The sequence below is a fragment of the Euwallacea fornicatus genome, chromosome 11 (assembly GCF_040115645.1).
Source record: "Euwallacea fornicatus isolate EFF26 chromosome 11, ASM4011564v1, whole genome shotgun sequence".
Classification (NCBI taxonomy): domain Eukaryota; kingdom Metazoa; phylum Arthropoda; class Insecta; order Coleoptera; family Curculionidae; genus Euwallacea; species Euwallacea fornicatus.
Window position 1 is genome coordinate 1389606 of NC_089551.1, and position 22833 is coordinate 1412438.

General features: G+C 37.9%; 4 protein-coding genes and 1 non-coding gene across 8 annotated transcripts; 3 read left to right on the top strand and 2 right to left on the bottom strand.

Annotated features, from left to right (window-relative positions):
* Positions 1–467: 467 nt before the first annotated feature.
* TRNAT-UGU (transfer RNA threonine (anticodon UGU)) lies at positions 468–539 on the top strand. The gene has a single exon. It is a non-coding gene; the product is annotated as a tRNA-Thr (tRNA).
* Positions 540–2451: 1912 nt separating this feature from the next.
* cbt (cabut) lies at positions 2452–4422 on the top strand. The gene is made up of 2 exons (XM_066287249.1): positions 2452–2668; positions 3157–4422. Exons 1-2 carry the CDS (start codon positions 2603–2605, stop codon positions 4060–4062), a joined length of 972 nt encoding a protein of 323 aa, XP_066143346.1. The 5' UTR covers positions 2452–2602; the 3' UTR covers positions 4063–4422.
* A 3071-nt stretch (positions 4423–7493) lies between these two features.
* On the bottom strand, positions 7494–10100 carry Pgd (phosphogluconate dehydrogenase). Its single transcript, XM_066287126.1, has 6 exons — positions 9730–10100; positions 9167–9443; positions 9009–9114; positions 8426–8770; positions 8101–8370; positions 7494–8046 (listed from the first exon to the last, which is right to left on the bottom strand). The coding sequence occupies exons 1-6, from the start codon at positions 9750–9752 to the stop codon at positions 7607–7609; spliced, it is 1461 nt and encodes a 486-aa protein (XP_066143223.1). The 5' UTR covers positions 9753–10100; the 3' UTR covers positions 7494–7606.
* A 576-nt stretch (positions 10101–10676) lies between these two features.
* l(2)gd1 (lethal (2) giant discs 1) lies at positions 10677–14657 on the top strand. 3 transcript variants are annotated; one of them, XM_066287127.1, is made up of 13 exons: positions 10678–10916; positions 11116–11253; positions 11311–11660; positions 11719–11939; positions 11991–12157; positions 12208–12326; positions 12380–12476; positions 12535–12947; positions 13082–13237; positions 13291–13528; positions 13580–13731; positions 14099–14231; positions 14287–14657. In XM_066287127.1, the coding sequence occupies exons 1-13, from the start codon at positions 10851–10853 to the stop codon at positions 14404–14406; spliced, it is 2370 nt and encodes a 789-aa protein (XP_066143224.1). In that variant the 5' UTR covers positions 10678–10850; the 3' UTR covers positions 14407–14657. The 3 variants fall into 3 exon arrangements, with proteins under 3 accessions (XP_066143226.1, XP_066143224.1, XP_066143225.1); XM_066287128.1 differs by having other exon boundaries at positions 14141–14231; XM_066287129.1 differs by lacking the exons at positions 14099–14231; positions 14287–14657 and adding an exon at positions 13898–14092 and having other exon boundaries at positions 10677–10916.
* Positions 14658–14900: 243 nt separating this feature from the next.
* LOC136341807 (putative inorganic phosphate cotransporter) lies at positions 14901–20319 on the bottom strand. Of its 2 annotated transcripts, none has more exons than XM_066287130.1 (9): positions 19630–20319; positions 16621–16760; positions 16353–16558; positions 16143–16252; positions 15871–16091; positions 15661–15813; positions 15475–15607; positions 15174–15418; positions 14901–15116 (listed from the first exon to the last, which is right to left on the bottom strand). In XM_066287130.1, exons 1-9 carry the CDS (start codon positions 19724–19726, stop codon positions 14922–14924), a joined length of 1500 nt encoding a protein of 499 aa, XP_066143227.1. In that variant the 5' UTR covers positions 19727–20319; the 3' UTR covers positions 14901–14921. The 2 variants fall into 2 exon arrangements, with proteins under 2 accessions (XP_066143227.1, XP_066143228.1); XM_066287131.1 differs by lacking the exon at positions 19630–20319 and adding an exon at positions 17123–17735.
* Positions 20320–22833: the final 2514 nt, after the last annotated feature.

A 22833-nucleotide genomic window follows, 5' to 3' on the forward strand; every position in this document is an offset into this window, starting at 1 on the left:
AACCTGATAAAGTAACCAGAAACCTGCAAAATTGGACTGTTAAGTGTATAAAGTTTAATATACACACATCTAAAAGTTTACCAACATTGTGAAAAAACACAAAATATGGCAACGCCCATAGCGCTCACGGTTCAGTGCGATGTTTCTTGTATTCGTTTATCGGAAACAAGCCTTATCAATCTCATACACATTAGACATGCGTTTACTTCTTTTGTTAACAGTCTGAAATCTGTATTCTAATAATTCTAGATGGTTGAATATTTTAAAAGTGAAAACATAGTAAACTTATATCTTCGCTTTCCCAACTTGATTTTGGTTTCATTACGGCAAAAGTAATTTAGTTTAAGACTTAATGGTCTTTTTCACTATTTCCGGCTGTAGTTTTGTGTTTCAAAGTTTGGTTTTTTTTCTAAAGAGTAAAAACATTGAGTTTATTGAGTACAGCCCATAGAAATTCCATCCCACAAGCCTCTTTAGCTCAGTGGCAGAGCACTGGTCTTGTAAACCAGGGGTCGTGAGTTCAATCCTCACAGGAGGCAAGTTCGTTCGAAGTACTTTTTTTTTGTCTTTTTATTTTTGTTTAAGAATATTAATATTGTTTTGTACTACAAAATGTTCTTTTTCTATATAAAATAACGATTTTAAATAAATATTTTCAATGACTGAAAGGCACATTTTCGAAACTGACAAAATAATCTAATATATCTGAACCTCTTCAATTGACAAATAAAAGATGTGCAAAAATCGGCGATATTTTCATATTTGGTTTTTGGTCTATAAGCCTTCATCTAAAATTCACTTCGTTGTAAAATGTAATATTGAAACTTAACAAGTCAATAAAAACTTAATTTTTATAATTAGTTACTCCCTTCTTGTTACGACACTGATTTTCTCATAGCAATGTTAACTCTCAACATTTTTTACAAGCAATGGCATAATGCGTTTTTCTTAACTTCAACGAAATTTATCTGGTAGATGATAATTTCAGGTGGTTATACCCTTTTAACCTCTTTTGCTATGGCCCTGATATTTTTCAAATCGATTTGCGCATCTAAAAATTATGATCTTTCGATATTTATGAAGTGGCATTCCGAGAAGTTCAACAAATTTTTCATATTAAGTGACATGAAATTAAATTTTGCGTGAAACGAAATTCGATTCTATTAATATTTTATTTTCTTGATGCCATGGCCCTCGTATGCCCATAGCACTATTCCCAAATAATAAGGGTTTTTATATTGTCAATATCTATGACAATCATTGACGTACTTTGATTTTTTAAAACTCGTTCTTTTTCAAAAAAATGGCTTTTTCTTGATTCTTGGGCTGCACTGCAGACACCTTTTTTTGTACAAAACTCCATTTGGTATTTGTGGCAGGGTAAGGTGTAACTCCATGGGTTCCTGGGCATAACACTGAAATGTTTTATTATATGTATGTCTGCCACTGCGTGAAAAAAATTCAATTCGAGTCAGACAACTTTACATAGCGGTTAAATTTGTTACAGATGCGAGATAGCTATCGCCATCTGCCTTGTGAAATGCGAGATAATTCGTTCGTTTAATAACATCAATTGTCCCTATGCTAGTAAGAACTGAAGCTGGCAAAGCCACGGACAGATGGCGCCAGGCTCTCAATGATTAATACTGAAATTTTTTTAATCTACTTATATGAAATTAAATTTTATGTTATTGCTGACAGAAGGAATGCTAGATTACAAAGTAAGGAATATTGTAGGTGTGTTTTAAGTTATAATGTGGGTACTTGTCTATTAAAATGTAAAATCAATAAAATGGGTTTTATTTGTTACAATCGCTACAAATCAAAAATACAAGAATTAAAGAAAAACGCACCAGTTTGTACATTTACGCACCAATACGTCCACGTGACTATTCTTCTAAGAGTTTGTTTAGAATCTTAGAATTTAGAAAAATATAAGGTGTCTGCCTTTATTATTATTTCCTAAATATGAATATAATTTATGTTATAACCTTTCTTTGTCAGTTTTTATTTATTTATTTGAGAAAAATCCCTCCGACTTAAAAATTTTGAATTATGTGCGTTTTTTAATTTCTAAATATGGTAAAGAAAAAAACTTGAACACCTCACTTAAATTCTGTAATAATTTTATTAATTAATAAAGAACAAACACATAACATGAGGTATTTGCACTCAAATCCACCTGAGACTTGCATTCACCCCCTTTTCCAACAAAAAAAAGCCACCTCGCCCCGCCGAGTGGGCTTGGCATGACGTCACGGCCTCGGCACGCCACCGTGACGTCAGAATCACGGTCCGTGGCCCCTGCGATCAGCCGGTGTGCACGTGAACATCACGCTCAGGATCACGCTTCTTCGGCGTGATCAGCAATCTCCGATTGGCCGATGCTGACGAGCCCCCGCGTCCGATTGGCTGGCGGCCCGCAACGGCACGCTACACACCCCGATTCAGCATGCCAGGCCGCGAACACAACAAAACCGAGCTTCAAAATAAAGAATCCGTTTCGATAGAGAAACTGTACGGGCCGAGAAGGCAGGAAGTGAACATTTTCGTCCAAGTGCGTTGTTGTGTTTTGTAGTTGAAATTGATTAGAGAAGAAAAGATGGAAATCAACAAAGAGGCGAGCCGTTTGGTGCTTTCGCCCCCGTGCACACCCCCACTGAAAGCTGTAAGTATTTTTTTGTGTTGCTTTGGACAACTTAATTCAGAATTATCTGAGCTTTTTTTTATAACATTTCTAATGCCCTAAAAACCAACAATGGAAGTGCCTATTATTGTTTGATTCGAATCACGCATTGAGATAGTGATTGTTGAGAAATCTTGCCGCCAGCATGATTGGGAGCGTGCTTTAAATACAGTGTTTACTTGGTTGCCTACATCAGCAGCCGCAAAACTAAATTCTATTAAAGAAGAGAAAGTAATTTCTGTCCAGATTTCGAAGAGTTTTATCATACATTTAATTTTAATCTTCTAGTCACTCTTTAATATATGTTAGTACGTTTTTTCCATTAATTATATATCTACGTTGCGCTACTACTATCATGAGTAAACACTGGCAGTAACGAGCCTCGAGTTTTAAATTTAGACGGTGCATTTATCTCAGCTCCACATTTTGCCACAAATTAAATATATTAATTTGTTTTCGTTGTTTTACAGGTGGCCTCAGACGATGACACCAGCCAATCCTCCACCATTTACCAGCTGCACCAGTTTCTGGGTCAGAAGCGTCCTGTCTGCACTGCTTTTCCCCCGACACCCCAGCCCTCTGATTCTGAGAGCGAAGAGCACGATATTCCTTTAAAAAAACGTTTCGTCCGAGCCTCCTTATCGCCACCACCTCAAATCGCCACTCCCCCCCCTGAGAGCGTACAGAGAACCGTTTCAGTGATCATGAAGGCCAACAATGATGGTACCTGCATTTCTTTACCACTTCATCAAAAGGGAACCGACACTGAGCACGTAAACATCTTAAAGAGCATCAAGTTCAAAATGGGGAATAGGAAGGAGTCCATTGTTGCCAGTCAGAAGATTACCGACAAAGAAACTGGCAATGCACCGAAACCTGTGGCAAAAGTAATTACTGCCGCCAATATTCTGCCAGCACTAGCACCTAAAGTGATGGCCAATGTCGCCCAGCCTCAAACCTTCTTTCTCTCACCTGATGGCACCATGGTGCCCACTCAGTTAGTCCTACTGGCCCCTCCTCAGCAGCCACAAAGAAGACGCATTTATGAGTGCCAATACGAGGGCTGTGGCAAAAACTACTTTAAATCTTCCCATTTGAAGGCTCATAACAGGACTCATACAGGGGAGAAACCTTTTGTTTGCCAATGGCCTGAATGTGCGAGGAGGTTTTCCAGGTCAGATGAACTCTCCAGGCACAAAAGGACTCACACCGGAGAGAAGAAATTTCAATGTGATGTGTGCCAGAGGAGGTTTATGCGATCAGACCACCTGGCGAAGCACGTTAAAAGACATGCTAAAGACAGGATAGGGACGCCGAAAGTTAATGTCGTTCCGCTTTTGAGAAAATTGCAGCCAGCACCTTTGGCGGCCTACTGAAGAAGGGTTATTCACTTAACTTTAAGGTTCATGTAACATGGTGCAAAATGATTTTGTCAAAGAAAAGGAATTTTGCAATTTAATCAGTAATAATGATGAGTTTGCACCATGGTACATCGTCGACTGATTTTGTAGTACATAATTTCGATATCTGTGTAAATGCATTCCTTGTGTTTGAACATCGATCATACCGATGTACAATGAAAAGTTAGCACTGTTAGGGATATTGTTGATCTGTGATCTAATAACAATTATTATGTTTCTTATTATTTATTTTATTTTTTTATTGGATTTGTACATATTGCAACGTGGAGAATCAACTGAGTTTTTTATATCATTAAAAGTATCATATGAGATAGATTTTGGAGTTTTACTTATACAGAGCAGCCGAGCGGAAAATCCAAACTAGTCAAAAATCATCATCATGTTAACTGTGAAAACGGTAGTTTTTCCCATATCCTCATGGGATGTTCCAAAATTCAGAGAATTTTTACGAAAAATCATCGGTATTTCCCGCGGTCACACAGTGTGGACTTAGCAGACGCGGGCCCCCGCAAACTTAATAATAGCTAGGATTTTCCTGCTAGACCTGTGCCTCTCTGACCCTTTTCACTTGGCACATCAACGTCATCTTGAATGCGTGCCGTGTAATTCCCCGCAGGTTTCGAAAATTATGACACAATGGTGAAGGTAAAATTACTCTGATTCTGAAAAAAGACTGTTCTCATGGATTCGTGAAAGCATCGATGAAAGTATTCTTTTGCGGCCGTACCTCTTAGAATATTGAATAATAAAACTAGGTAAACATCACTCTAAAACCTTCTTAGCTGCAACTATAAATACTTCACTGTTGTTGAATTAAAAAGGCGATGATCACGGAATCCCCGCGTGAGCTTTGCATCCAAACATGATATTTGCGTCATTGTAACGCGCAACTGGGCAACTTCCTACATAGAAAATAATATACGCATAGTGCCAAGAAGAGATATTTCGCTGAAGAATACAGCTTCGATCGTTCTTTCACGCATTTCGCATATCTTTCTGCAAACATGACGAGAACCATGCACACGCTCTTGAGTTGTATTGTTATCTGTGCAAAGCACAATAACAATGAGGTAAAACAAATCCTTCAAAATACCGGTTAATGCTAAAAATCACGTAGCCCAATTGGGGTTTAGTCTCAGTTTCAGTAACAAAATACAGACTTTTCGTTAATAGCGCTTAATTGAGAAATTAATGATTGTGGGGCCGAGTATGATAGTGGGCGTTGATTTCCTGATTCCAACGGGGCTGATTGCAAAGCCTTACGATCGAACTTTCGAATCACGACCGATCGGCGTGGTCATGTGCGTCAAAGCGCCACGAATTTTGAAAATTCTGTTGGATAATCGTTTAAAAATATTCTATAAAATCCACCTTTCTCTTTGCGTATACTGCAAATCCCACTAAATGTACGTTTCAAAACATGGACTTTAATTTCCCTTGAGCTGAAGGTATTAATAAAACTATGGGTAAACAAGATGATACCTCGCCTAGTTAAATACCGCGAAATTCAGTGCGTTGGGTAGCACGGGTAGGCAAAAACCCACCCATTAAAAGAGATGACTTAGCAACCGTCCATTTTCTTTTTTCTAAAATTAGAAAGGCTACAAATTCACAATTTTTGCCATCGCCGTGAGGCGGATCTGCGTCTTCTGACGCACATTTCCACGCTTATTATTCGTGATCTGGATGGTAGAAACTGACGTGTCCCCTGATATCGATTGCGTTGCGTATCTAAAGGCGAAGAACGTTGAACACGAGCGTGTTTCAACAGAAGGCATAAAGAGGACATAAAAATTAAATGGGGAATGGCTGAAATATTTGATAATAAGAGGTGTGTCAAAAACCGCCACAAACTAGTTTTGGGCACGGTTCATAGGCGTAGTTTCTAACACCATTTGAGACAAAAATACTCTGAATATACATGTGTTTGTTGTTGTGCAGCTACGGTAAATTTCCGCTGAACTTATTATAGAATGGCGTAAACATGGGGCACCTAGAAGTCCACTCCTCGTCCTTGACGCACTTTGTGGGAGTGTGGATTTGCGGGATCCAAGTTCAAGCGGTCCCCCAGCCACGCCGTCGAGGCATGATGAGGAAGCTTTTGACGTCATCCAGGCATTTCAACATTCATAGGATAAACAGCGTCGAGGCGAGGATCCGCATTATTTTGCATGCTGATAAGTTCAACCATACGGGAAACGCGAGGCCAAATGACGAACGCGTCGGACGTCACCATCATCAAACATATTCAATGATGAAAGGAGCCCTATGGATATTATTATACAGTGCGGCTTCGAATTTTAGCTCCCCAGCCTCCTTGTTAGCTTTTTAATAAATTATTATTTTAAAACAAATCACCACTTTAGAAGAAAAAGCGATGGCAATGATATAATTGCGAACCTAATTGATTAAGATTGCTGAGTAATTTGTCTTTTTTCTACATTAATTGTTCTGTTTATGGACTCTACGGCAAAATCACGAGCTGGCATGCAATGATTACATGATTTGACATATTTATTTACATTACAAATGACGAAAATCCAAAGAGAATTACCCAAGGCAGCACTCAAGTAAATGAAGGGTGTGGCTGCTCAAGTCTGACTATTGAACTTGTGGAGTTGCGTCATCAATCGTGATGTATACCCAAATGGCCTAAATAAGATTTACTTTTAATCACAATTTTTTTTGCCATACTGTTTTGAACATTTTTTCTACTCTTTTTTTTCTTGATTCTGAAGACTGTGGCCAATTTGTTACCGGAACCTTAATGAGGGTGCTCGTTCGAACGGTTGATAAGTGAACGGTTTCTTAAGAAATTGTAATCACCAAAAAGTCAAGAAAGGTTTTCATCCGTGCCCTTAGTAAAAGGTGTATGTTATTTTTACTTAATTTTAAATGGGAATACTATGCAATTTCATTACCCAAACTACTCTTACTCATGCGAGACGTTATCCGCAAATGGAATAAAAAACAATATAAGTAGTTAAACACTTACTACGTATACTGTAGCTACAGGGAAAAGAAGTCTTGCATTTTTTCAGTAAAGTAATTAATTAGGTTTAAAATAAGCTTGTACCCTTTTCCATACAGTCTTGAGCCGATTTTAATGAAATGGCAACTTAGGAAAGTATTTTGCCCAAAAGCGATGTACTTTTCCGTTTCATTCAATAAACGTATCAAAGAATCTTGCATTCACCATTGCCGAGAAAGAATCAAGAAAGTTGTAAATCCCCTTATAACTTTGAAAGTTAAAACCAGGAATTATCCAAACCGTTAAGCTACTTCTGACTTGCAACATTCATGCTCTTATTTACTTTTGGCTTCGTAATTTCAATTCTCGTAGTTGTCATCCAGGGAATCCATGTTATAATTGAAAACAGTCTTAATCAACAGCACATTATTTATTTTCATATAAACGGTATAATCATACAATAAAAAAACATCCTTAATCACAATATTATCAGTAATAAATGCCAACAAAAAATGCTTTATTTAAAAATCAAGCGTCGTAAGTGGAAGCGGACACGTTGCCACCTTTGCCAGTCCAGTTTGTGTGCACAAATTTCCCCTCTTGGCCCAATATTTCGTAGGTGTGGGCACCAAAATAGTCTCTTTGCGCTTGTAAAAGATTTGCCGGTAACTTTTCCAATCTATATCCATCGTAGAAAGCTAGAGCTGTTCCTAAAGCGGGGGTGGGAACTCCCAAAGTGACAGCGGTAGACACAACATTTCTCCATCCAGATTGAGCTTTAGTGATTGCTTCCAAGAAGAAGGGAGCTAATAGAAGGGACCTCAAGTTTTTATCCGAGTCAAAAGCCTTTTTAATTTGACCCAAAAACACCGAGCGGATAATGCAGCCGCCTCGCCACATTAAGGCGATAGAACCATAATCCAAATCCCAGTTGTGCACTTGAGCAGCTTCGCGAAGCAACATGAAGCCTGCAATTTGATGTTTTTAATTTTTAAATAATAACGTTATCTTCATCTAAATACCTTGGGCATAAGATACTATTTTACTTGCATATAAAGCTTGCCTAATGTCTTCAAGGAATTTCTTTCTGTCTCCGGTAAATGTTGCTGAAGGTCCTGGCAATATTTTACTTGATTTCTCCCTTTCAGTCTTCAATGCTGACAAGCAGCGACTAAATACAGCTTCTCCTATTAGTGTCACTGGCACTCCATAATTAAGAGCAGCAATAGCTGTCCATTTCCCAGTTCCTTTTTGACCCGCAGTGTCTCTGATCTTAGGTAATAAGTACTGACCTAACAAACAAACATTTACTTCCATAAGACAAATTTATTATAAACAAGATTTCACCATCAGAGTCCTTATATCTCAAAATATCCCTGGTAATCTCAATCAAGAAACTGTCCAATTCTCCCATATTCCATTGCTCGAAAGTGTCAGCCATTTCATCCTGAGTAATTCCAAGGGCCAACATCAGATGATAGACCTCACCAATAAGCTGCATGTCACCGTATTCAATACCATTATGGACCATTTTGACAAAGTGACCAGCTCCATCACTGCCCACCCAATCACAGCAAGGCTGACCATCAGCTTTAGCAGCAATTCCTTGGAAAATGTCTTTAATGTAAGGCCAAGCTTCCTTGTTGCCTCCAGGCATGAGACTGGGGCCATATCTAGCTCCCTCTTCACCACCTAAACAAAAATATATATGTCCTAAATTTTTATTTGCAAGCTGATTAATACAATTTATGGTTCCTTGTGTACAATTTTTATTAAGTTATTTATGAATCTTCTGTATTTTCATTAAACTTTCTGACTACTTTAAGTCTGGAACAAAAATATATATTTATAAAAGGTGCAAGTTGCTCTTAAGACATTTTAGTATCTAGTGGGTATAGTTTAATAAAAACTCATTAATAATGGCAATTACCTGAGACACCAGACCCTACAAATCTAAGTCCTTTCTTCTGTAATTCTTTACTCCTTATTTCACTGTCTTGATATTCAGAGTTGCCCCCATCGATTATAATATCCCCCTAGAGCAAAAACCTGCATTATTTTCCCAACATCTTCAATGTTAACATGTACCTTTTCTAAATGGGGCAATAATTGGTCGATAAAACTGTCTACTGCAGGGCCTGCTTTCACCAGCAAAATAATCCTCCTTGGGGTTTTCAACTTGGCAGCCAAGTCAGCAATAGATTTAGCCCCAATAATGCTTTTTCCTTTGGCCTCATTTGCCAAGAAATGATCAACTTTTTCGACTGTTCGATTAAAAGCCACTACGGTAAACCCATGATCTGCGATATTCAGAATTAGGTTTTGGCCCATGACAGCCAAACCAATGAGGCCTATGTCCCCCTTTCTGGAAATTCATGACAAATAGATTCACAAAGACTAATTGTATTGTTATTGCTATTTTGTTGTAGAAGAAAAATATTGGCTTCAGGAATACAAGTATATAGGCCTTTTATATCTTCTTTAGAAACCTATTAAATAATGACTTGGCAGAATAATCAAATCATCAAATCTATTGGCGTCATTAAAGAGCATGACTTGCCATTTTCTTGAAATGTTTAGTAAATATTCACACTCTATAGGTTATTTTAAATTTATTTAAGAGGCAGGAAGTAAATAAATTGTTAACTTACTTCGAAGGTAAAGGGCAAGCCATGGCGATAACCTGTTGATGGTGGTTAAGATATATGAAAGCACCTCACGCGCGCTCGCTACGAGCACCAAATGGGGAATTGATTTTGTGTAAAATTAAGCAATCGGTCCCCTCTAAGTCGTTTTTATCGACACGATGGTACTGGAAAGTCACATTGAATGAAGGTCAATGGAATCTACTAACCCGAACCCTGATACCAATACCAAACCAACCGGCAAATAAGAAAATGGTAGGAATTGAGATTTAAATAGGGATCGAACAAAGACATGAAGATATGTTAACTTAAGTAATGTAGTTTTTTGGGGCTTGACACTTAACTCTAAGGGAAAAATACAAAAAAGGTGGATATTAAAAATTACTTTTTAATAAATTCAAGTTTGCTGTAACTAGACAGCCATAAATGCGATAACAGCTGATTTTTAAACGGATTATTTAGGTAAAGGTCATATTAGAAAGAAATAAACATAACTGAGTGTCAGAAATATCTTTATCCTTGTTTTATCCTTGTAGTATGATGAACAAAAAAATAAACCACACACACCCATATATATATATATCGACCTATTGCGACCATTTGGATTCAAGAAAGGGAACATATATGTAATGCTCCCGTTTGTCCCTTTTACTCACGTATGCGCTTTATTTGCCCCAAAGGGTCCTTTCAAAGTAACTAGTTTATATCATCATTGTCAATAATGTAGACAAAGGAAAGAATGATTGCATATTTTGATCTCCCAACATTTAATTTTATCCAAACTCCAACTAAGAAACTCAGAATGACCTTATCACACGTAATTCTGTAGTACATTTAAAAAACTACATAATTTTATCTAAAATCAACATAAAATCCAGAATTTATTCCGCATTCCTTCTGTCAAAAAAGAACTGATTTTTGTTCTGTGAACTGAGTGCAAAAATTGTAAATTTACTTTAGCAATAACAAACGAAATTAGTGACATATGATTGTTTGTTGTTCGTTGATTATTGATGAATAAAGTTACCAATTTCTAAAAATAAAAGTCGTGTTCTTTCGGTAGCTTTTATTATTCAGTATTCTTCTTAGTTTTAATAAACTGGGGCTGTTTGTTATTGAAATTCATAATGTTCGGCCGTAAGAAGCCTGACAGGCCCAGATCCAAACCAGACCACTCAGGCAATCTAGCACAGGTAAAAGTTATTGCAAAAACTTTTTTATTAGTCATTCAGATATGCAAATGTGTAACCACCGGAAAATCTTATACCAAGGACATTACTTGGTATCCCTTGGAGTAGATCCCTAAAATTTGAAAGGTCAAATCTGTTCATAAAAATACACAATCAACCTACAGTGTTATTACTGCTTCATCTTCTCCTTTGCATCCTTTAGTTTGGACTTATGGACATCCCCCAAGATTTCAACGCTATGGGGCAGTTTGACAATTCGGAAGGAAGTGATGATGATCTTGAAGCTGAACTGGCTGCCTTAGCTGGTGATGGTACAAGACAAAAAAGCTCCCCTAAGAAAGTATGTTTTAATTGTCTTGATTGTATTTTATCATGGTAAAAAAATTCCAAATCTCAGACTTTAAAACAACCATTACTGCAGCATGAATTAAATGCCATTGTCCAAGGTACATTGAAGGATGTTGATGAAAATGTTGAAGATGAAGATGTGGATGAGAACGATCCAGATTTGTTAAGTGAATTGCAGGAAATTACAGGAGAGGAAGAGCAGGAACTCAAGAGCGAAGCTTCCCTAGTAACTCCACCTTCTCCTAGTATGGAAGTTGTTAATATTCTAGAACAAAGGATTAGCAATTATAAAACTCTTGAGAGTGAAGCAAAAAATGCTGAAGAGACTAGCAAGGCCCGAAGATACGGTCGAGCTATTAAGACTTTGAATGATTTATTGAAGACAGCTAGAGCAGGAGGGTAAATTCATATCTCAAAACATTGAAACACTTATTTTTATATGGTGCATCTGTATTAGGTTTGTAAATCTCAATGATGAAAGCACACCTCCTGAAATTAAAATAAAACCAAAACCATCCACCTCAGAAGATATATCTTCAGTACCTTCCCCTTTAACTCCATCCAGACCTGCTCCAGCCATGCCAGAAACCAATCATATGCCTCTTCCTGATGTAGTGCAGAGCAACGTCGCAGAAGCCAAGAAAGAGATTGACCAGGAGCTTTTAAATATGCTTCTTGGTTAGTTTTATAATTATGTGAGGAGTTTTTGCTAGATGCTATGAGTTTTAGGTAGGCAAAAAGAATATAAAATCGCAATGTTGCAGGCCAAAAAGTCTGGAGATACTGAAAATGCCTTGGGTTACATGAAAATTTGGAAAGTTTTTGATCATGTGATACAGGCTGTTAGGGATGGGCAGGAAGTAGATTTGTCAGATATGCCTGGGCCACCTGGAGAGGCAAGATTTTTTTATAGGCAACAGATTAGGAGGTTATCATTGTGTTTTAGGCAGGAGCATTAATAAAAGTACAAGAAAATGAGAAGCAAGGACAGGCTGATGATAGCAGTGATATTCCAGAGCCTCAACTAGTAACTGCAAATACTGTAGAGGAGGCTTTGCTGCAAAGGTTTTGTTTGTAGCTTTACTTAATCAGCAATTATATTGTAGTGTTTAATATAGGTTGGAACTATACAAAACATATGAGCAGAAGGCTAAAGAAGAGAACAACAACAGCAAAGCCAGAAGATTTGGCAGGATAGTTAAACAATATGAGCAGGTACGTGTGTTTTTAAATATTTCATTAAAATTTACTATTATAAATATGGTAAGTCTAGGCTTTAAAAGCGCATAAAGCTGGCCGTCCCCTAGCCTTGGATGAACTGCCTACGCCGCCCGGCTTCGGCCCTATCCCAGTTCCGGAACTTGCAAGTCAAAAACCAGCTACCCCACCTGAACCTTCAAGTGAACGGAAACAGGAAGATAAACCGAGTCCTTCAAACAGGATTTCGGGGAATAAAGTGTTGACATCGCACCAAGAAAAACAAGTGCTGATTTTACAGGCCAAGCAAAAGCAATTCAAGTTGGCGGCCGTCACTGCCAAGAAACAAGGAGAATTGATGCAGGCCAAGGAGTTTTTGAAACAAACAATAGGGTTCAATAAGTTGATAGAGGCGGCTCAGGCCGGTCTTCCAGTAGATTGGGCAACAATTCCTGTTAGCCCTGATGCCAAGTCTCAGTTGGATAATGTGTTAGTATAGTCGTTTTTCTTAGAAATACAGACTCTAACGTGAGTCACAATTATTGGTTCAAAATACCTCACAATTTCTTACAAAACAGTCATTTGCCATCAAACGTTTTTTCATAATGTCATAATTCATTTAGGTATGACATAGTAATGGTAGATGAATGCACAGAGAATGATGACAGCGATGGTGACTTACTCACCCGCCTGGAAAACCAGCTTACCAAGCAACTGAAAATGTGCCTCAGCACTAGAGATCATCACAAAGCCTTGGGTGATGTGGCTGGAACCAATCGGTACTAGTAATTCCCATCAATATTCTCAGAATTTCTGCAAATGCTAATTTTAGCTTTGAACAACTGGCCTTAAGTGTAACAAAAGATTTGGACATAGTCCGAGTGGCAAAACGTAGAGGGGGGCGAGCTCCCACGCATCACTATGAAACAAAGGAATTTTCTATTGTCAAAAGCTTCACAGAGCTGACAGATAACGAAATGGAATTAGTGATTATCAGGGGAATAAACTATAGATCTGACAGTCCTAAAGATATAGACACTTACGTCAAGTTTGAATTCGCGTTCCCACAGGTTAAATTTGATCTTCTACAATGGTAGTTTTTGGTCAATAAAATGTTTTAGGAAACTCCTTACAGTGATAAAACTTTCACTGTTAGAGACACGAATAACCCCGAGTATAATAAGACTTTTTTGATACCAATACAACGCAATTCCAGGCAATGTCAGAGGGTGTTCAAAAGGCATGGAATTAAATTCAACGTTTACTCCAAAGGGTAAGTGGTTAATATTGTTTTGTGCACTTTTAAGATTGAAATATATTGAATGAATATATTCCTCGCAGAATTGTAATGTTTGTCGTTGTTCCGAAGTATTTTTGTTAGGTATTAACTCTATTTATGCATGCGGAATTTGTCGTATTTTTATGTGATAATTTGTTAGGTGTTGGGACCACTTGTGGCACAGTTCAATTAGATTATTAAAAATATATTTGAAATCGGTGAGGGTCTAATCACATTATATGCTCCCCTAACCCCATCCCCATTTTTCGCATGTAGCTTTCAGTGCTTAAAGTACGGTTGGCTACATGACTTGCTTCAACCTTATAAACTTAAAATTGGAGTGCCATGATTGGTCGGCTAGCTGCGACTGTGGTTGCGCTAGCGACGCCTTTTCCTGTTTCAGTGGCTTCTTCCGAAGCGACACTCTTATTGGGAGTGTCAATTTGAAGCTGCAGCCGCTGGAAACTCAATGCGAAATTCACGATAGCTTCGAAGTAATAGTATCAAGGAGGTTTTGTTTTAGTGGTCTACTAATTTTGGTAATTTTAGTTGATGGATGGTCGAAGAAAAACTGGGGGCAAGCTGGAAGTCCGTTTGAGAGTGCGGAACCCGATTGCGACCCAGCAGGTGGAGCAACTGAAGGAGAAGTGGCTAGTATTAGATCAGTAGTTATGGTGCATGATTTATGTGATTTTATTGATAGTTGAAGATGTATTTTTCTGTATATTATGTATTTCTCTTATATGTATAGTTAACACATTACCAACTGTTTATTACATTTGACTATTGCGAGTTTGAAATGAACTGAGGACACAATGCGAGGAAGTGATTTATGTAGTAAGTTACGCTTGTTCTGTGCCTTTTAGGTGTAAATTAATACCCAATGAAAGTTGATAGTTCAATAAACGCTGTAAAAATTGTGAGAAGTGTTTAATTTCACACCAGGTTTGTCGAGACACTGGGGCAATGAGTGCGGATATCTCGGGAACCGGAAAATTACCTTAAAAAATCTAATATATTTTTTCAAATATTGTATAATATCTTGATTTATTAACGAGATAAATTATAGATGATACTTGATCTTTGGTATGTCTCCGAATCAATTTAAAATAATCGGAATTTACGTGAAAACTACTCATAGGAATGTTTGAAAAAAAACTCAATTTTATAAACAAATCTGTATATCAAACTTTATTTATCAAATCTAACCTACTAGGTTCAACAACATTCAGGGGATCACGAATGTTTTCGGTTGAAGAGCTGCCCCAGGAATTCCACCACTGAATCTCGGCAGAACCAAAGGTCATAAAAAACACTGCTGTCGTTGCAGTTATCACAGAAACTATTAGAAACGGGTACCTCCAGAGGAAAATATCACCCTAAAAAAAAAACAAAATAAACAATTTTCAATAACTCTTTTGGGCACGAAAACTTACCAAATCTGTTACAACATACTGGACAAAAATAGGCCCAGTTAGCCCTACCATTTGGGAAATGCTGTTCTCCATCCCTAGCATTAACCCAGCGTACTTGGGGGAGATATCCACATGGTTAATAAAAGAACCATTGTATAGAAACACTGTTAATCCTATTATAACATTGAGAAGTACTATCACTAAAGTAGTTTGGGTTTTATTCACAAATGCCAGCCAGATGAGAGTGGCTGCAGGTACCAAGGAACCTTTAAGATACATCAAAATTTATGTTTCTTTCCAATGTGGAATAAAGAGTTCTTACCGAAGATCTGGAAGAGCCTCCTACAATTCATCAGAGACAAGACTTTTTTCTCCACGATGTAATCCGTCACGGGAGCAAAGATTAGCGACAAGGAAAGCTGTGTGATTTGGGGGAGCGATGAAATTAGACCATTCTAAGGGAAATGTGTTTTTCAAAATATTATTAGCCAATAAGCCAATATAATACCGAATTAATATCGAACCCCAGGACGTTGCTAATATACATAGGAACTTCAAGCTCAAGCAAAGTGGTTCCCCATGTATTTCCTATATTGCAAACTGCCAATGCCCAAAATGGCAGGGAGGTGAGGATTTGCTTAATGGGCAGATTTGAGTCACTCTATAATAAAACTAAATGAACTAACACGTTTGTTGCAAATTAACGACCATAATGTACCATGTCTTCCTCACAATGCTCGAGACTCTCCATAATGTAGTGCTTTTCAGCCTCTCCAATTCGGGGGTGTCTCGCAGGACTATCAAAGCCTAGCAAAATCCATGCTATACACCACACAATAGCTGTCGCCCCGAATATGTAGAAAACCAGCGGCCACCCGTAGGAGGACGCTGAGATGTACCCAGTAATTGCCATTGCGAGCATGGCTCCCACATTGCACCCTAAAATCTTATCTCAGTACGTTATTATATAAAGGGGAGTATCGCACTAACCTGAATAAATCAGAACAGTGAGTTTCGATCTCTCACCCAGGGGAGCCCACAGACCCAACGAGGTGTGACAGGCTGGAAAAGTAAACCCTTGTAGCAGGCCCTGTATCATGCTGTAAACGTGTTAACTATATTTTTAGTTTCGTTTAGTCTGCAAGTCAGAGTGGTCAGTCTTTACCATTGCAATGGGTGTGGAAAAGCGTTTTTACATACCGGCAAGCAATGACACCCATATATCCAAATCCGGCGGCTGCTGAAGGGATGAGAGTGAAGGCGAGGCCATTCAGCAACATAGTCCACAACAGACACCTTCTCAGGCCGAATTGCTTGAAAAAGTAGCCGGAAAAGGGTTGGAGAATGATATAGGTCCAGTAGAAGGAAGAGAGGACTATGTTACTGGTTTTCTCCCATTTATAGTACTGTATATAACAAGGAGAAAAAGGTCGTTAGGGGAGTGTTAGAAGGTGAAATGAGTACTTACGGGTATATCTGGGTTGGCTGAGGTTGTGTTGCTGGTCATGGCGACTACAGCAATGGACATGGTGGACCTAGTTAACATAGTAACCAACATGTAGAAGAACATGAGCAGGGCTTGGACATGGCGGACGCCAATTTTCGGAACTAAAATGAGGAATAAGGGAGATGTTGAAAATTCTAACGAACGTTCTAAGATTCTGGAAATTAATGGAGTTAATGACTTTGTGTAGTAAAACGTTTAGATGGGCACAGTGATGTAGCTAGTGTATTTTAACCGTGATAAATTTTTGCGCCCCTGCGCATTTGATTTCCATAAGTAAATTTCGGATTTAAAAAGAGAAAAACAATAAAAATGACGAGAAACTGTATCACAATTATTTATTCAGTAATTACAATCTTGGACTCGCAAATTTGTCTATTTGCTCACGCTAAATTCATCTATGTAAACTAAGGCTTTCTCTTAATGAGAAATCCTGAATTACTAATTAAAAATGTGGCAGCCTGACCTTAATAGTTGATTAAAATCTTTTCAATTTAACCAGACATGATTATGTGACGATTCCCCATATAGTCCCCCATATTACAATCGATGCATGACGAAGCCAGACAAATCAGTAACGGCTGACTGATATAAAACTTATTGCAACGTATCGAAAATCCCCATATTAAACCGCAGTTTTAAAATTTAAAGCTACAAGTAAGAACGTAATTGAGGTCTCGTCCATCACATAGCGATAGCAAAGTCACGTCTGTTAGCTTGTGGTGAGATTTTTTTCATGGTATGTACTTTGTACGTCACGCACTGGGGCAATTTCACGATTTCTTGGCCACAATTATTAGAAATTAAGTACTTCAACTAGTTAAGGAAAGTATAGTTTGGTGTAACGAGCGGGATTTTGCGGGACAAATGAGAGAAATGAAGAACAGAAAATGGAAATATGCATCTGGCTCACGGGATCCTTGATGGGGAAAGCAGACAAAAGAGCCTTCTAAAGACAATAAAGATTAAACAAAAAATGTTTAAGAACCGGCTACGGTTTTCATTCATGCCTTTATACTATTGTAACTATACCATTTTACCGTATAAGTCAGTTCTGTTAAAAATAGTAAATAGAGCGATTTGAGAAGACAGTCACATACAACATTTCTTGAAAATATGGCGAACTAAAAATGACCTCCATTTGACAGCCAGTCGCAATCGAATGCTATTATAGTATTTATCTAGTTCTACCAGTATAAAATGCATTCTAAATTTTAGTGTGTGATAAACATTTAACAATTATTACAATATTTCAAATTATCTTTAGGCTAAAATTTGCAACTAGTACCCACTCTGGTTGCAGTAACACAAAAATGTATAATTTTAGTTAAACAGTAATTGTAAATACGAGTACAATCTTTGGAACAATGTACCTGTAACGAGAGTGCGATAAGGCTGCTTAGCAACATTACCGTATCAAATGGAATCATCTGAAAAGATGTTCATATACAAAAGATCTTGAAAATATGGCGAACGCAAAAATGACTTGCATTTGACACTCAGTCGCAGACAAAGGCAATAAGAGCGTAAGATATAATAGAAGAAACGAGTGCAATTTGTGAAACGATTTATCTGTGACAAGAAAAACCCTACGAATACTGCAATCCTACAGGGAATGTTTGATTTGGAGCAACCTTAATTATGACTAGTTTAACTTTTAAACGGTGCTATTAAACGCAGATAACGGAGCCATTTAAAGTAAGAACATTGTTATGCCAAGATATAAGTTAGTGCAGACCAGGGCACATTATTCTTTATACTAATTACTATATGATATGGTGCAGCTTAAAACACATCAATAATAATTAGTTTTCACTTATATATATTTTAATTTTCTTATAACCATTTTTAATATCTACTTAATTATGGTTTAGTGTGTGGTGTACGAAAACACACATTGTGAAATATTGATATTGATTTATCATTTACATAGTAATGTTTTTTTTGATAGAATTTAGCTATTCAAGTGGATACTTATAAGATTCGGTTTTTCCGCTCACTACAACCCATAGACCACATGTGCAGGTGATAATACAAGACGGCGGCTCTAAGAAAGAAAAGAGTTGACGATGGTCGTTAAAACTCGAAACGTCGGGCTTTGAGTTATTTGGCGTGCGAAACGTTTGTCCAGAATTTCAGTTTTTTCGAGCACCATCGGAAATGTTCAAATTTTGAAAGGGGTACACTTTTGAACTGCAAATTGTGCAACTTTGCGCCCCAATCTCACCGCGTCTTTTAAGGTGGCCGAGATTCACGTAGTTGGGCTGCAGCAACGGGCACCCTGTCCACGATTTTTTCTTCAATATAAGATTATAGATATATATATAATTTAGCGTGTTTTTTTAGTGTTTTATTGGACGTTTACACTTGTTCGTAGATTAATCGGACACATGCTCAAGGACTAATCGGCGAGGAAAAACCGAACTAAGCAGTCTTGGCCAGGAAATTTTCAAACTGCACCTCTGTGCATGGGCTCGTTTTTACGGCTTAATACTTTTAGATAAACCACCTGTGTAAATTTTGGAGTGAGTGTACAGAGGAATTGGAATGAACGTGTAATGTTTTCATAGATGCGCTTGTATAGTTTTGGGTGTGTTCCATTCGCTGAATTTTTACGAATTTATTAGTCATTAATAAGCTCCTTTGAAGGTGTAATTGGGCAGTTGAATGTGGTGTTTTCGTAGTAAATTTAAGGAAATTGTATATCTTTTATCTACCTACATGCAAGTACAAGTATTCGGTCGTTAGCAGGCAAATTGCGTCAGAAATCTGTAGTAGAGAGCATGCAATTTTTGGCCGAGTATCTATATTTTTAGCTTAGTCAGTTGAATGAAGCCGCGAATAAGTCCCGAAAGGAAAATATATGTAGCTTTCCATGAGGAAAACCAGCCATTAAGGCGCATCGCGGCCTACCACAAAATCCATTTTTCCCCCAGTCAAAACTAAGTTACTCATTAGTGAAAAAACTCATACCTTTCTCTTTCAGCGGTGTGAGGATCATGGCATCCAACAAAGACTTTTTCCTCTCCACAGTGCTGACATTACTCCCTTTGTCCATAATAATGACCATCACCCATGCAGAAAGAACCGATTTTCTTGAGGTCGCGTCTAACTCTCCTGAGGTAAATCTATATTTACAAATGTCGGGAACGTTTGTTTTCAAAATATCACAGAAAATGTTTATGGCTCGTGTCCGAATCGCACAACTCCACAATACGAATTGAGTCCCGGTGCCGTTGAAGGTGAAGGATTATTTCGCTTAGTGGTGATGATATAACCAACAACCGTCGAATTTATCGTCGAGCGATAATCAGGCGTGAAATCAACACTTCGAACTCCTATCGATTTATTGTTCTAATTATCCGAATATGCTTAAATGCATAAACAATTTTAGCTTAAGATCACAGCCATTCAGCACTATTGGTCAAGCACCACAATCGTGTACGTGACGCTCTGAAGGTGTCGCATGTACGAGTGAACAAATATCGAGGAATTACGACCGACAACTGCTCCTGCTGGGGCTCCCGAAATAGCCCGATTTGCTAGAGCATTCCTGGAGACTTGTTAACAAGCCTGGATTTGGTGGGAGATATGTTCTTTGATTGTGTTATTTACCGAGTGATCTGGCCAAATTGCGAAAATTTAGATCCGAAAAAGTGTTGACAGACGCCGTTTCAAAAGTCCTGCTAGTAAATTTGTCCAAGGTACCTTGCCCCCACGCAAGCGGATCAAGGGGATCGACACAATGTGCCTTAGCAGCTAATAATAGGTGCTCCTTAAATATAACTTTGATTTGTCAAATACGAATATTCGTGGATAACAAAAAATGATTCATTTGATAGCTTAGCGATGCATGTGACCGTTGCTGACGCTCATGTTCTTGGCATGGTTCGCGTCGCCATTAGGGCCCAGCAAATCCAAGAAGCGCCAATTAGCACATCAATGCGTTCAGTTTCGGGCTGATCATTGACGTAGTGGACTGCTCTTAACAAACGATAATTGGGACAACTAATTGTTGTTGTACAGTAACAGCTTTCAAATTGAATCGTCCCTTGTTCTGCCACAAATTGACGGTCATATGACTCGAACGAGGAGCCTTCGGCGTGTCTTAAGGAAGCTTAATTGCGACGACTAATAAATGCAAATATGCGCAAAAAGTGTAACGTTTCTTTTCACACTCTGTTGGTTAATTACAGCTTCGTGTTTTCAATAAAATATGAATCACTTTAGATTAATGATTTCGTGGCGTTAAAATAGCACAACCAATCTGCTGATCGCAACAATCAGTAAACAACTTGTCTTCCTACAATTATAATGTTTTTTATCGTTTAATTAAATTCCGCAGGGAGATTAGGTTGAACAGAACTACATTCTATTATTTAGGCTCATTCAGGAGCTTCGAAGAATTTCGTGAAGATCTGGCAACGTCGACTACTGTCAACCCAAGCTCACGAATGACGTACTACCCACCTGAAAGATATATGAGGGAACCATGACCGCTCAATAAAAGACTATCGCAATGTTGCCGTTTTCCTAACTACATTCAAATTTTGTAATGGATGAGCGGTACAAGAGTTTTGCAGTGGACCCTGAACTGCAAACGTCAGACATCGACAATTTATTTTTAGTAACGAGGTCCTGACGAGCGGGCGAAGAGATCCCTCTGATATTCAATGTCCTCTTGAGGTGATTTTGATTATCATGCTTTATTATTTGCATGGCGTTAGGGCGGCGGAACTAAATAAAGAAAATGAAGATTTCACACCTTAGCAAATAACGAAAAGTTGGGATATGCTGGTAAAATTAGCTACCATTTCAATATTTGACAAATCTTATTTGGCCAGTTATATAACTCTCAGCTAGTACCACGAATAACTGTTTGCATGTGGAATTCGAATTGCTCAATAAAGCACCTGCGACTGCGGATTAAAATGTCACAGATAAACAAACAAATCACGTGAATCACATGATTTAAATCTTATGAAATCAAGCGCAGTTATTGGCAAAAGAAACCGTAAGATTCTTGATTGAATGGTGAAGGAAATAATTCATTGAGATACAAGGTTTTTATTCAAAAATTTATTAAAATTTTATAACACATTTCGCAGTCATACATCATACTTTTTCGAACCCTTAGAAACTCGCTTGTCCCTTGAGTTCCGTCACTTTTTCGAAAACAATAAAGGACGACCCTGTAATACTCATTACAACTGCCAACGATAGGAAAATCCTCCTCAACACTCCGGCATTCGCCAAAAAAACACAAATAATTTACAAAACTTCATGATGAAATCCCAATTTTTCCTTATCACATCCTCAATTCGATACTAAATTATCAACGGAGCACCAACTGCTATAACCTGAGCAATGGTGTTCTCAATACTCATCAACACCCCTGCATACCTAGGCGACATATTCACGTGATTTATCAAGGAGTTGAAGAATAAGATTGCTTCTATTCCTGAGTAAACATGCTAAAGGACTATAATCAAAGCAACCTGCTGATAGGAAACGAACGCCAGCCACAGGAACTCAGGACGATGTAGGATAAAAAAAAGGAAGGATTATGGCTTGGTTCGTCTAATCGGAAGTGTAACCAGGGTATTTTATTTATTTAACATTAAGGACACAGCTACTTACTGGAATATCTAGATTTAGACAAACAATTGAGTCAGTCATGGTAATTATAGTTAAAGATAATGTGGATGTCGCCAGGAGCGTACACAATAAAAATATTTGTAGTAAAATGACCATAGGATACCCCACACCGAATCTAAGGGCTATCAAATAATTCATTAAGCGTAGTAGATACCACGAGAATAATGCCTTTATTTTTCGGTTCTTCTTCATTCTGCTGCTCAAGTTTCGTTTCGACGATTCCCTCTTGGTTTCCCAGCGCTGACGATGACTCGGCACTGTGCTCACCTTCAATCTCTCAAAGCAGTTCACCGTTTAAGCGTAGGAATATAAAAATTAAGATTCTACACAATATGTTATTGGTATTTGTTATGTGGCATTAAAACCGGATTATTTAATGGATTTAAAAAGATTAATACTGCATGTTTTCCCTGTACATATGCAAATACTGCAGTATTTCTTGAAATTAATGAATCCGAGAAAAATCCGAGGTAAAATTTAGTCAGAAGAGATTTAATGCAGCAAAAAGGTGCCTTAGTC